This window comes from Anas acuta, chromosome 9 (genome assembly GCF_963932015.1).
Source record: "Anas acuta chromosome 9, bAnaAcu1.1, whole genome shotgun sequence".
Lineage (NCBI taxonomy): Eukaryota > Metazoa > Chordata > Aves > Anseriformes > Anatidae > Anas > Anas acuta.
In genome coordinates, this window is record NC_088987.1 from 9,801,086 (window position 1) to 9,815,119 (window position 14,034).

Here is a 14,034-nt window from a genome sequence, read left to right on the forward strand (position 1 = left end):
CGAGGTGGAGGAAAAGAATGATTTGAAGAAAAAACAGCAGGCCTGGTGCAGAAGGAGCCAGCCTCATGAGTAACAGGATGTTTCAGCCTGCTGTGACGAAGCATCCTCGCTGATAAGTGGCAGGTTCCATTTGCTAATTACAGCTCCCTCCAGGACAGGGCTATTTGCAAGTTTTAAGCATGTTGCTCCTCAAGTTCACCCAAAGCCAGAGCTCCCAAGTCAGCCTTTTCCCCCCACCATTCATTACTTTTTAAGGGCAATATGTCAGGACAGCTGGACGAGCGGCTGACAGAGCAGCACTCTGTAAAAACAGGCACTATCTGCAATGGCAGGAGGGACTGCCGTGGTCAGCCTCCTAATTACCTGCTGCAGAAGAATTATTTCTGTCCTCCAAGACAGGGCTGGGGGGCTTACAGTGCAGAATGACAACAGCAATCACGACAGGGAATAAAACCAAGTGCAATTTCAAATTAGCTCCTCCTGCAAAGCAGCCCTCCAGAGGCACTCATGGGCTTCGCTTCTGGGTGAGCAGAGAAAAGCACCAGGGGGATCGTAAACAAGGCAAGCTCCCTCTGGGAGAGCCAGAGAGCAATTCTGACCAGTTTATACCTCAGGGTTTTCCCCCAAATAAGACAAGGTGTTGGAATTAGCAGGGACATCGCCAGCAGCGAGCTCCAGGGTCCGTGACACTTGCTGGGGCTGCACAAACCTCTCTGCTTGCCCCCAGGGCCGCAGGAACTGCTGTACCACTGAGAGGACATCAACAGGGACCTGCTCCTCGCTGCCTGAAGCCTTCTACAGAGCACTCAAAGGGGTTTTTCAGCCCTTCTCCTCCTTAAATTTTAGCGCTTTCAGTTTTAGGCCATGGCTAAACCGGAGCTGAAGAGCTGTTAAGAAGAGGACAATGAAACAAAGCAATCTAAAGAGGGATGCTTGGCTTTGAGATTAGCTCAAAGAGCCTTTTGGTAAGCCTACTACACAGCCCAGCAGAGTTAATTTGTGAGGAAATGTCACCGCTGAAAAGGTGATACGCCTCGCTGCTGTGACAGAAGCAATTCTTGCCCCCAGAGTTTCACAAGCCTTGATTTAAACTGATCAAACCAGACACCTGCCTCTGCAAAGGAATATGACTTATATCGGCATCAAGAGAAACAGACGAGCTTTGAAGTGGGAAAATATTAATCTGGCACTGTGATGTGTGAGATCCTCTACTTAAACGCCTGCATTAAACCTTTATTTCGCTTCAACGGGAGTACTAAAATATACTCACACTGAGCAGAAAAGACATCTGTCCGAATCAAATTACATCTATTTTTTCCTCTTTCTTTCCTCCCCAGGAAACTGTTTTCATGCCCCTGCAAGTGTTCTGGAGTGTGACCAGTCTCAACTTACACAGGAGGGTGGCTCGGGAGGCATGCAAGGAAAAGAAAAGGAAGGGTGTCACTTAAGCAAATAATTTCCCAATAATCTTCCCCGCAGTGTGAGTTTTCCACCTGGGAGGTCAAACACACGATGGCCAACATTTTCTGCTCTCGGTCTCCACACCAAGTTTCTAAATAGCTACTTTTCAAAGGGGTTGTAAACCTCACTCCCAGAAAAGAAGGAGGGAACTGCAGGTGCTGACTTCGGAAAGCCAGGGTACTTTTATTTTAGATGAAAATCCATGTAGACGACTATCATTTTCTTTGTTACAGCTGTAAGTCTTCTGGACTTTTGATTTACAAAAGCATTTTCTTAAGACTTGGGATTCATCCACTTGTGGTGGGCAGCCTTTCTGATCCACTTTTTTTTTTATGCTTCTCCTCTTTAGACAGGTGTTTTTGTTTTCTTAATACCAGAGGGGTAGGAAGGGTTGATCACATCACTTCTCTCACAGCAGAAAGATAGAAATTAATAAAGCAGCTTCAAAGAATCACAGAAAATAATGCACAAACCACCAAAGTTTGCTCTGAACAGAATGAATCCATGAAAGACATGTCCCATTGTATACACTTCTTGATTCGGGCCAACTTTCAGAGTCTAAAACGCTGGTTTACCAGTTTACTTTGATCCTTCAGGGTGGCGAGGACACTAAAAATACAAAACCTTGTGGCTGGTGAGATTTACAATGCATGTATTCCTGCAGAAATCCTCACCAAGGATTAGTGCCTCAACATCTGGTGATACGTTGGACACAAGCCCTGCATTTACTCCAGGAGGACCTGATGCCCTCTCCAGGGGCCAGGCTTGACTTTGGATGAGGAACCAAGAAAACCAGACGAGCCTGAGGACACTTCTCAACGCTGCAGCACCTAAAGCAAGGCTGTCTCCAGGAAGCAGCCCGTCCATCTAGCACGGAGTGGCTGCAGCACGCAGCTCTCACAGCAGAGTAACAGCTGGACAGAGGTGCCCAGACCCTTTCCATCAGGGGGATACTCCAGGCAAGGTGCCATCAGGTCACGCCTTCCCACAGAAGCGACAGCCCGTGCCACCAGCATGCAAGCTTCACAGCAGAAGCTATTTACTTTTCTCCTAGCAGGTGGTTTTCTGCTGGCTTTGATTCCCTGAACCAGCAGAGGGAAGAGAATGGAAGGAAGGGCAGCCTGGACCCACAGCAGCCCTGATTTAGATCAGCTCGGACAGCTCTGGGACCGCACCTCAGGCCACCGGCCGTACCCATGCAATTAGCTGGCACAGCGTCAAATTCAATTTCTGAGAAGTGCAGCACCTCACACCAACAAACTAACCAGTCCTAACTAACATGAGCATGGAACTTGTTAGCTGCTCTTCCTTACTCTCCAAAAGTCTCTACTAGTTCGCAGCAGGGTAAAAGGCAGTTGAGTCCCGTACATCAGCCAGCGTAACAAGCACAGAATTGTTACCATGAGACATACCAGAAAAACCCTCCCAAAAATGAGGCTCTTCCATAAATGTCAGCAATCTGCTTGTGTTAAGTGTCTAATTATGATCTGTCTTGAAAGAACTCATGAAAGTTTACCAACTTTAGCACATAATCTAGCACATAATTCTGCTGTCACAGCCTCCAAAAATACAGCAAGCCCTGTAAAAAGCGTATTACTTGCCACTCCTGACTGATGGGGCACAGATTTGCCAGTGATTCAGTTAAACATTTACTTGATTTCAAACCCAAACGTTGTGATAGACCTCGGGCCCCTCATACCCAGCTGAGAAATTGATCTCTTCTACTTGTTACAGAGAATTTAATGCAGTGACATTTATGAGTTCCTCCAGTAGTAGTTCATAAGATCAGGCTATTTCAAGTATTTCACCATAAATATCATTCAGAGGAAGTTTTAACCCATTACATCAGGAGATCAAATTTAAACTGCCTGGCTTCGGCTGCTTGTAAATGCTGTGAATTTTTTTTTAATAAAGAATTTTATCTCCGTAAGTTGGCTTTTTGCCCTGACCGTTGCATTTAAGAGGCACTCGCTGTACGATTGCAAGATGTATTCTCTTTGTTACTACCAGTAAAATTTACTAGAGTCAACACCCTCTATCAGGAATTAGATATTATACAGACATCTTAGCCCCTGAGTATTAGACAGGCTTGGACGCTCTACAGAGGCTAAGCAGCACTCCAGATCCAACGAAGCGACGCAGAGGGAACTGTGACTTCGCCTTGAGCCAGCTCAGATCCAGCAGCCCTATTAATTTGGACCCTGCCCCATAGAAATTGGGCTCTCCTAGCCCTGCGCTGGTCCTGGAAGCAGCACAGCCACATTCACAGAGCCTGTGCCAGGGGACCAGGCCCCGCCAGCGCCAGGCTGGCTCCACGCGAAGCCATTTGCACACGCAGCACGGCTTACTTGTAAAGCAGGACGAAGCCACCCCCAGGTAACTAAGGGCTGACTAACTCGGACAGAGCAGAACCGGCTCGCGTTAACTCCCTCATGACTAACCCATCACATTCAATTCCAGGGTAATTGCAGCACACAGACCAAGCAGGTCATTAGATCGAACTCACCGTGGACGTGGCCTGCAGACAAGTGACTGCTTTTCCTGGCATTTGCTGCCAGCACATCCCCGCCAAACTGCTCAGTCACTGAGTGCCCAGCTGCCGGGTCCGTGTTGGCAGGACACCTGCCTCGTTTCTTGTGTTTCTTTCTCCACGTGTCCTCCTCATCCTTCTCGTCAGAACCAGACGACCTCTGCAGAGCTGCGCCGTGCCTCGGGCCGGTCGATGCTCTCCCACCCGGGGCATCACTCGCGTTTAACAAATCACCTGCAGCTCCACGCTGGTGCACGTTGTAGTCTTCCTCTGCCTCCAAGTCTCCTTCTAGGTTAACGTTGGCATTTTTTCGATGAGAACACCTGTTGAGGACGGATTTCTCGTTCTCCAATCCCCCAGGCACGGGTTGTTCCAGGTGAGGCGCTCTGCCTGGTGAATAGCTGTGCGCTTTCAACCCGTTCCTGGTCATGTTCTCCTTCGCCAGTCCTCTCCTCAGGGGTGGGTCCAGGTCCAAGCTGAGGTCGTTGCAGGTGCCGTCTTCCAGCTGCATTTTCTGCGCGACGTGATTCATGTAGGATCGGAATCGGCCGCTGTGGTGCTTCTGCACGAGCCGAGCGTACGCGTTCTTCTGCGGCACGGCGGGCTTGCTTACTCCTTCCTTGGCACCTTGGGCAGAAGCGCTTCGCACGTGCCCCTGAGGATCCATTGCGCAGCAAAGGACCAGACTTCAGAGTTATAAACAAACACAGGGGAAAAGAAGGGTCATTTTCTCGAAACAGAATGACAAATAATTGCCTACGCTATAAGAGGCGAATGTTTAGTGAGTGAGAATGTGTTGGCCTTCACAGAAATCCCACAGGGTGATAAACTGCTCTGCTGGGGGGATGGGGTTTCACGCTGCAGCCAACACCTGCCCCGTACCAAGCCACTGTTGGTAACCGAGTGTCCACAGCCTGCAAGCCATAGCTGCCCACAAGCCTCACAAAACAAGGACTTTTGTCCCAGTGCTGACACCCCAAATATGACTGATTCCTTTAATCCTCCCGTCCTTGCCTTTCAACGGCCCAGCTAAATTAAGGGAGTAACAGACAGACTGCCAGATGTGCCAGTGCTGCGGTTATCAGAACTAAAACCTTGTCACGTCCAACTTGAAACCTTCGAAAATAACTGCAGCCTCGCTGAGGTACCTACAGGTTGCGGTAAAAATCAGGTATCGCTTGTTAGCTCACCTGCACAGTGGGGAACTCTAGTGGATTATACAGAACATGTGCTCCGAAAACCAACACTGACCATTTCAGCCTGTCTTTCTTGCCAAAAACTTGTTCCCCCTGTGACTAGTATAAACTAAACTCCCTCACACCACTAAGGACCTTGCAAGAGCCCGTAATTCTTAGTGATTCTCAGCGACACACTGGCTCCTGTTTCTGCAGGGGATGTTATGCCCTCCACCTTTGCAGCATGAGTACGAAGCTTAAGTAGATCAGGCTTTCAATCCCCGTTGAGCTGCTTTAGCTTTTAAGCTTTCGGAGTGAAACAATCTAGTAAATTGTCCTCAGCTCCTATTAATGTAAATTATAAGCGTGGATAGGACATATCAATGATCTCTGCTGTATCTAACACCAAAGAGGAATATAAAATACACGGTTAATGTACACCAGGGCAATGTTGTCTCCTGCAGGGCTTCATAAAAATGCCTTTTTCCCTTTGAGGCACGTTTGAAGCCGAACAGCTGAATTTCACCCCAGCTGTTACGGTGAGAACTTCGAGGCCGCGCTATCACCTTTTCTACGCCAAAACTGAAAGGCACCAGGCTCAGAGCTAAACTAAAGGACATTGCCCATGAAACCTTTCTTCACTTCTCTGAGCACAGGAGCGTTGGCAGGACAGAACGCAGAGTTCAGCAGAAGAGAAATTTGTATTCCCTTCCCTACTCCCACCATGGTGGAATTTTTCTTTGCCCTCAGCCAGCTCTCAGCTCCCTTTTGCTGCAGTTGCACGGAGGACGAGCCCCCATGCAGTCTCTTGTGGACACACACTGCCTGGGAATGGGGCACCTGGAGGAGATGAAGGGTTGTGGAGCTGCCTCCTCCTCCTCGCTGCCTGCTCTGGCCCTTCCAGCGAAGCAGCGCGTGTTACACCTCGATTTGCTGAAGTAATTGAGCACGGATGTGAATAGACTTCACAATACAAAGCAGAAATTAAAAATCCCTGAATCAATAGGAAAAATTCTTTGTGTGGTTTGCGCTTCTCGCTCCTAAGATTTTCCATCGGCGCTGGCCAATAGCTAAACTCTTCTCAGAGACTGACCTGCTGTTACAAAACCCTCGCGCGGGGAGGTCTCCAGCGGGCCCTCTTTCTCACGTCACCTTCGCCAGCTGCCAGCCGAGCAGAGGCAGATAACATTGACGAGGGCCTGCGAGCCTGCTCCACAAACACGGGCTGGGGCGGACAGCGCTTTGCCACCTTTATCTACCACCAAAGAGCAAACACCTGCCTCTCGCCTCCGCAGCGTTAGCCACGTAAATGGAGCACAGACATAAAAATAAAGGGGGAAGGGGGGGGGGTCACCCCCTGCACATCATATTTGGGTTATTCACCTTCTCAGGGCAGGGAGGGAGGGCTGAGGGGGGCGAGGAGCACCCATAGGGGCAGCAGGGGGGGCTCCAGGCTGGCTGTGGAGCCCCAGGAGCCCCCCCCCACGCTGACCCCATCCCCACAACTCCCCAAAAACCTGGTGGGGGGCTCCTGAGGGCCCTGCCCCCCCCCCCCCCTTAAGGGCCAGGCCCCGCACCCCTGAGGGAGCCACCTGAGGGGGGGGGGGGGGGCAGCCGGGACGGCGCCGCCACCGGGCTCGCAGCACCCGACAGCCCCCAGGGAAGCGGCTCCGGGCCCTTCTCCGTGCCCAGCCCCTCGGGGTGAGGAGGGGGGTCCCGTCCCGAGCCCCCCGCCCGCTCCCGGCACTCACCGGCCGCTCCGCGCCGTTTAAATGTCCCGACGCCCGCCCCCCCCTCCCTCCCTTTCCCTCCCCCGCCGTCCTCTTCCGGGTCGGAGGCGGCCTACGGGCCGCGGCGCGGCTCACAAGGCCTCGCCCAGCGAAGCGGCCGGGGGAACGGGGCCTCAGGAAGCCTCAAAGAGGATTTGGTCCAACTGTCCCCCTCATGCCGGTGTCCCCCGCTCTAAACGTGTCCCCAAGCACCGCGTCCAACCGTTCCTGAAGCGCCCCAACTGTCGGCAACGCCACCACCAGCTCCCCGGGCAACCCATCTCAGTGCCCAACCGCTCTTTCTGACATTAAATGTCTCCTCGTTTCCAAGCTGAATCTCCCCTAACACAACTCGAGGCCATTCCCTGTAGCCCCATCACTATTTATCTGTGAGGAGAAGCCGATCCCAGCTCCCCACACCTTCCTTGTGCCCCCAGTGTCCTACAGAGCCCCCCAGCCCCGCGGCACCACAGCGCCCAAGCAAACGGGCACCTCACCGGGATGGGGCAGAGCTTCGCGCTGGGGGGGACAGCACTTAAAGGATGAGGCCAGGAGCAGCACTTCAAGGATAAGCACTTAAAGGATGAGGCCAGGAGCTCATTCGCTTCCCTCCTCTTCAAGATGCCACAGGGTTTTGTAGCAGAGGGAGAGCCAGCGTCTCCCTGACTGGGAAGAGGTGGTTCGGTCATCCTGTTGTTACCTGAAAATCACATCGGGCTTGCTAGAGAACTGCAGTCTGATGAAAATCTGGAGAGAAACCAGTCTTTCCGAGCAAGACTGGCACCCCAAGTGCCTGCTGTTTGAGCTGTCTGCCTGGAGCAGCCCCTCAGAGCACACATGGGGAGGTCCAAAGGGACCTCAAGCGTGTCTGCAAGCAGGGGCTGATGTAGAAAGGCTCTGCTCAGTCTTTTCTTCAGCAGGAACCTTGCTCTGAGCAGGCCGTGCTGCTCCTTCACTTGGGAAGGGGACAACTGGTGTCCGCAGCACCTGGCATTGGTCCCCTCTAGAGGCCAATTGCAATCCACAAGCCACGAGTGCCAGTCCCACTCCTCCTGCAGATACACTGCCCCCAAGGCCCTGCTCACAGCATGCTGAGCCCCACGAAGCCGTGGTGATAGCTCTGAGGTGGAGCTGCTCAAGGGGAAGCCCCCACGGCAGCCACGCAGACACAGACTGCTCTGTGTCCTGCCATTGGGTTGGCCAAGGGAGTGCCCAAAAACAGAGGGCTTTTGCTGTGGGGACCACAGGAGACGGGCAGAGACACACCTTCAGTAGGACTGTCACAACTGTCACATCTCCTCGCATGCCGGGATGCCACCAGCAAAGGCAGCATCCCACTCAGAAGGACCAGAGACTCAGCTCTGCCCCAGCACAGCTGGGAAGCAGCAAGCCCCCGTACTGGGCACGCAGCCACCGCATGGCAAATAAGCCAGTGTCCCCCCTCTGCATGAGCAGAGCCACCAGTGTGCAGCAGCTGGTCCCCCCAGGTGCTGGAGAGCAGACGTAGTTCCCGGCTGGAGCTGGCCCCGGGGGGAGCACGGTGATACGGGATCCCCCTTTCAGCGCTCTCCCCTTTCCTCCTGCTCTCCAGACCGCTGCCAAAGCAAAGCGATTGCCATGTGCTCTGCTAACGGCATGGCAGCAGCGTGTCCCCAGCTGTGCAGGGCAGGCTCTTCGGTCTGCTTGCCCTTTTGGATGAGCAGGACATGGAGTGGGGGGACCCAGGAGCCCCCAGCCCCGCTGCCCCCCTCGCTGTGAAGCCAGGTGGGAGCAGGCAGCTCCCCTGCGTGCCGCTGAGTCACGCCGTGTCTCTGCTCCTCTTCACCCCCGTGGGGACAGAGCCAAGCCTGCAGCTTGGCCGGGCTCCCTGCTGCACCAGGTGGCACCAGCAGCTGCCCCGTTCCTTCCACAGGAGGCGAAGGAGCTGGGGGGGGGGGGAAGCGGGGGCATTCGATGTTTGTCAGCAGCGCTGCCGGCACGGGGGCCTGCGGTTTCGCGGTGATATCATGTGTGGCAAGAGGGACACGGCTTGGACACCTCCATCATCCCTGCCTCCTGCCTCCAGCTGTGCCCTTGTTGCACAAGGGGCCGTGAGCCCAGCAGGGCCTGGAAACGGGTCTGGTGCATGGGGCAGAGCCTGCACTTGTGCCCCTTTAGCTCTGCTCCATCACTGACCCAGCAGGATGAGAGGGACAGCAAAGGTGTGACACCCCCCTGGTGCCCCGAGGGCAGGCAGCGCCCTTCCTTTGTGCACTTCCAACAAGGGCACACGTGGCAGCAGCCTGGGATGCCCCCAGATGCAGCCCCTCGCAGGGAAGGGCTGGCTGCTTCCATCCTTTATCTGCCGTCCATGACTATCAAGCAGAGAGGAGCACTCACCTCGCCGCCATCCCACGACCCTCCGTGGTGCCTCACGGGCTTCCTCAAAGGGCAGATTTTTCCCCTGCGCTCTCATTCCCTGGGGTCCTGTAGCAGCAGGCCCAGCCCGGTGTCCCGGCTTGCTTTCCCACAGCGCAGCGTTATCTCACCATCTTCCCCCTGGGCGCTTACTGGTGGCTGCTACCAACATTCGAGGCAGGAACGTGTTGCAGCACCTCGGCCTCGCCGCGTGGCTCATCAGCTTACGAAGGCTTTGGCTCCTCTGCCTCTTGCAGTTTCGGCGAGGAGCAAAGGCCCGCCCCGCGCTCGTTTGCCTCAGCGTTAATCAGGAGTGACTGGCCGAGGGGATGGAGCCACCCCGGGGTGACTCAAGGAGGGGAGCACTGGATGGGAGCCGAGCAGTTCCTCGGGCACCTCCGTTTGCTTCCTGCAGCCCACCCGTACGGAGAGGGGCCATGGGTTTGTGTCGGAGTGTCTGAGCACCCCTGGAAATGCCTCGATCGCAGCAGCACCCCAATTCAGGCAGACCCTCATCGCTTTGCCATTGCTCAGGCCGCAGGGAGCCGCCTGGCTTCTTGGCCTGAGGACACAAGCCGGAGGGATAGAGGGGAGTGAGACAGATTTATTGCCATAAATGAGCTAAAAAACATCTCTCTCCTTAATAGATACCCATCTGCTAGCTGTGTCACAACCAGTGTGGTCTTGCCCCACCTGTCCTTCAGCTTCTCCAGTCTTCTCCCGAGCCCTCCATACCTCTGGTTGGGAAATGCACCGCCAAAGATCAGGACTGGTGGGTTCCCATCTCCTCCAGACAAAGCAGCGCCTGTAGGAATGCCGGCAGCTCCCCCCGGGCAGGGGACAGGGCTGCTCTGGCTTTGTTTATCCATGGAGACCCCAACCCCAGCCAGGAGGGCCAGAGCTGAGAAAGAGTTGAAGGGGACAGAGGGGAAAGAGATGCTGGGGTTGGTTGGATGTTGAAGCAGCAGGGTTGGGGTCTCCTGGTCTTGCTTCCTGGATGCCATCAAGCCTCATCCTCAGCAATCCTCCCTGCTTACCTACGGCCAAACCCCTTCAAAACCCAGCCCTTCATCCCACTCCCCAGAGCCAGCAGCAGGACGGAGCCTCCCAGGGATGCTCAGAGTGGTTTCGGACAATAAATCTCCAGGTCCTGGCGTGCTGGGGCGCAGGCAGGGACACGGCTCCACGGTGGGGCACTGCGGCCGGGCACGTCCTGGCGAAGGCGAGCGGGGAACGGTGGCCCCGCTGCCGGCTGGCAGGCGGAGCGGTGAATGAGAGCGTAACTTATCAGTATTACCTCATGTGAAAGCCCTGCGCCTTTGTATCTCAAGCAAACCCTGGCCATTATGTCCGCGCGGGCTCGCATTGTTGTTCTGCCTGGCTGCAGAAAGTCGGGGCTGTGGAGCCCCGCACGTCCACAGGGCTGGGCTGGCTCCTGCCTTCAGCCTCCCCCCCATGCGAAACACTCAGGCCCCTTGCCAAAATAAGGCCAGAAAGCCCCAAATTGGCTCCAGTGGGATTACAGCCCCAGGAGGGCCATGGCAACCCCGAGAGCGGCAGGGATGCAGCTCCGCACATCCCTCACGTGCCCACCTCCACCCCGGCCCGGTGTGCTCCGGGGAAAGCCCCATGGTTTCGCCCCAAAGGACCGATGCCAAGCAGGATTCCCAGCAGTTCCTTGGAAATCAGCTCGGGGCGTGCAGGGCAAAGCAGCCAGTGCTGCGGGGTTTCTTCCGAGCCAGGCGTGGGAGGTGCTGCCAAGCCATGGCCAGCCAGAACCTGGCCCCGACGTGCCCGCGGCGCTGACGGCAGAGCCCCGGGGCTATGGGGGTGGTGCGGGGGGAATATTGGGGCCAGGCTGGGTGTCTGTTCCCCCTGTGGTCTGTGGGGGCCTCCCCGATGGCTCTCCATGAGGCTCAGCACCCTCTGGTCTCATTCCTCCTCTGTGGGGACAAGCGTGGCGGTGACATCCCACCGCTGGCCTTTCCTGGCCATCACCTCTTTGGGCAACAGCCCTTCCCAAAAGGATGCTCAGTGCCAAAACCAACAGGATTAGGCTGATTCTGGGGACTTATTGCAGCTGATATTTTCCCAGACCCTCATTTTTATTTTTTTTTTTTTTTGAGGGCAATCATCTGGAAAAGGGAGGACAAAGAAGAACGTGGCATTTAGGTCAGAAAATCCCAACAACCTTCTCCTGCGTTAGTTGCAGAGCTGCTGCTGGCAGCTGGAGGCGACGCAATTCACATCCTCCGTGGCTGACACAGGGGGAGACTCACAGCATGTACTCACCAGTGCATCGTAATTGCCTCATTTTTTATTTATTTTTTTTTCATGTTCAATTAAAGCCTGAGAAGTCATGTTTCCACTCCAGCCCTGGAGCACAGCCATCCCCACACAGCCCTGGGGAGAAGAAACACCCAGGAAGTCGGGAGGTGGCTGGAGCATCCCGGGTACCTCAGCGTGGCAAACCCCAAATGGCAGCACCAGCACAGGGCTTTCCCTTCTCCCCTTGCCCTCCCTACCCTGTGGGGTTTGGGAGGGGACAGCGTGGCCCCGTCCCCTCCTGCTCCATCAGGGCAGCTCCCCATCCCGGTGCCGCTTTGGGACGAGGGGATGTTGGACGCGCGTGTGTCCTGGACCAGAGCCTTCTCCTACACCCAAAGGAGACGGGGGGGAAAATATAAAACCATTTAGTGTTTCCTGTAATACCTCATCCAGCAGAAGCATCCAAAATAAACACTGGGGATGTTCAAACAGGCCGAAAGCTGCCATCGGCGTTGCAGGCACAGAGACCCGTGCCGGTGGCTGGAGAGGAACCCGCAGCCCATGGGGGCTCCTGCTCTGGGGGGGCTCCCGGCATCCAAACACCCCAGCCCCTGGCTGCCCCTGCCCTCGGGGCTGGTGTTTTCCCAGAAATCTGTCCACGGAGCCTGAAAAATTCCCCCTTGAAACTGCTTCTTGCTGAGCCTGCAGGCTCCAGACCCCCGGAGAGGGACTGCAAAACCTGTAGAAAACTGCGAGCTGATGAAATCTCCCGTCACATCACCTTGAACCCCCCCCCCGTGGTGCTCTCTCGACAGCTGCCAGCCCACATCTTGCTCCTGGGCACTGCCACGGGGTGCTGCCGGAGGGGGATTCGCCTGCTCCATCCCGGTGTGCAGGGCACAGCCCGGACACAAGTCCTCCTGACATTCCTTGGGGCTGGCATCTACGTTTCTGCCTTGATTTTAAGCCGGCGCTCGGTCGTGTTTTAAACCCTCTCAGGGGTCACCCCATGGGACGTGAGCCAAACCTGGCATTTCAGCAGTGTGGATCCCGAGGGGTTTTACAGGAGCCAGCTCCCCCCAGCATCACTCACCCCTCCTGTGGGATCAGGCAGCGGTTCTGCAGAAACACCCACGCTGTCACCACGTGCGGTGACACCGTGACCACCTCCCCCCGCCCCGCATCACGCTGGCACCAGTCACGCTCCACGAATCCCTCTCCATTCATCCTCCGGCATCCCCCGCTTCTCCCCTCAGCAGGCAGCCCGCTGTGGGGCCGCTCGGTGGCTTTTCCTAATTTTCAGCCCTGCAGCAAGCAGCTCCCCGCTTTCTGCGGCTTCCCATCGCTTGCAGCCCAGGGGTAGAGCTCCGCACACCGTGGGGCTCCTCGCACCTTGGGTGATGCTCTCAGGAGAGGGGTGAGCGGCTCGGATCTGAGCTTGACAGAGTGACATGGGGACACCTCACACCCAGCTGCTGCCACACGGGGACGTTAGGTGACACACAGAGCACTCACGTGGGGATTTTCACACCTTTCACACCTTCACATCTTCACACCTGGCCCCCAGCTCTCCATCCTTCCTGGTCACGCTGAGCCGGAGCCTAGGGGAAGCCCCCAGCCACACAGACACCATCCCTTCAAGGGTTAAAGGCTGTAAGGCCCCCATCCCAAAAAGCAAAAGGTTTCCCTGCTTTTAACCCCTTCTAACCCATCCCTTCTCTCCCCCCCAGGAGTTTTTTTGCCGGCATGAAGCCGCGCCGGTGGATTCGGTCTGGTTCTGGTTAAGGGCTTTGTGTGCGCCACGTCTCTGGCTGCAGCTCATTTCGGCAGGGCAGGCGGAGTGATTTGAATAACAACACTAATTGGATTTATAAAGAACAGCCCCCCCACCCCCCCCAACAACCCTCCCCAGATCCGAGGCTGTGCGCGGTGTGACAAAGAAAACACGCTAATGAAAACCACGCCGGTGGAAGCCTGGCGGAGCGCGGCGGCGGCGGCAGGACCTGGCCGTGCTGTGGCACTGGTGGCCACGCTGGGATGCTCCAGCACGGGGCTGGCAGAGCCACAGCCGCCTGCCTCCCCTCATCCCACGGCTGCTGGGGGGCTCGCAGCCAGCAGCTTGCAGCCCTTCCTCCCCGGGCAGTGCCCCCAGCCCCATGCCCTGGCTTCTTCCTCGCTTTGGGGTCCCCTGGGAGAAGCTGGGGCTGCTCTCAGCATCCAGGCAGGACCCTGGGACTTCGTGCACCAGCCCCAGGCTGCAGGGACCCGCAGCCCGGCTCCCCTTCCCTTTGGGATTTTTCCCCAAGCGGGGCAGTGCTGCAGAGCATCCCTCCTGCTGCCTGGGAGAGGCTGCGGGAGGTGAATACCGAGCCCCGGGAAGAAAGAAGGGGGCCTCTCTGCTCCGTGCCTGCCCCCGCGGTTACCTGGCACCCGG

At 56.1% G+C, this 14,034-nt stretch overlaps 1 protein-coding gene across 3 annotated transcripts in view; it reads right to left on the bottom strand.

The window, feature by feature from the left end:
* Window positions 1-6,985, bottom strand: part of DIS3L2 (DIS3 like 3'-5' exoribonuclease 2) — a 187,567-nt gene extending 180,582 nt beyond the window's left edge. Inside the window, exons 1-2 of one of the 3 annotated variants that reach the window (XM_068691642.1) lie at window positions 6,918-6,985; window positions 3,968-4,677 (exon numbers count right to left, since the gene is read on the bottom strand). In XM_068691642.1, coding sequence (XP_068547743.1) covers window positions 3,968-4,658 — 691 coding nt within the window. In that variant the 5' untranslated portion in view covers window positions 4,659-4,677; window positions 6,918-6,985. Of the gene's footprint in view, window positions 1-3,967; window positions 4,678-6,917 lie in introns of those variants that run through there. The other 2 variants (XM_068691645.1, XM_068691643.1) reach the window with 2 other exon arrangements.
* Between the last annotated feature and the right edge of the window lie 7,049 nt (window positions 6,986-14,034).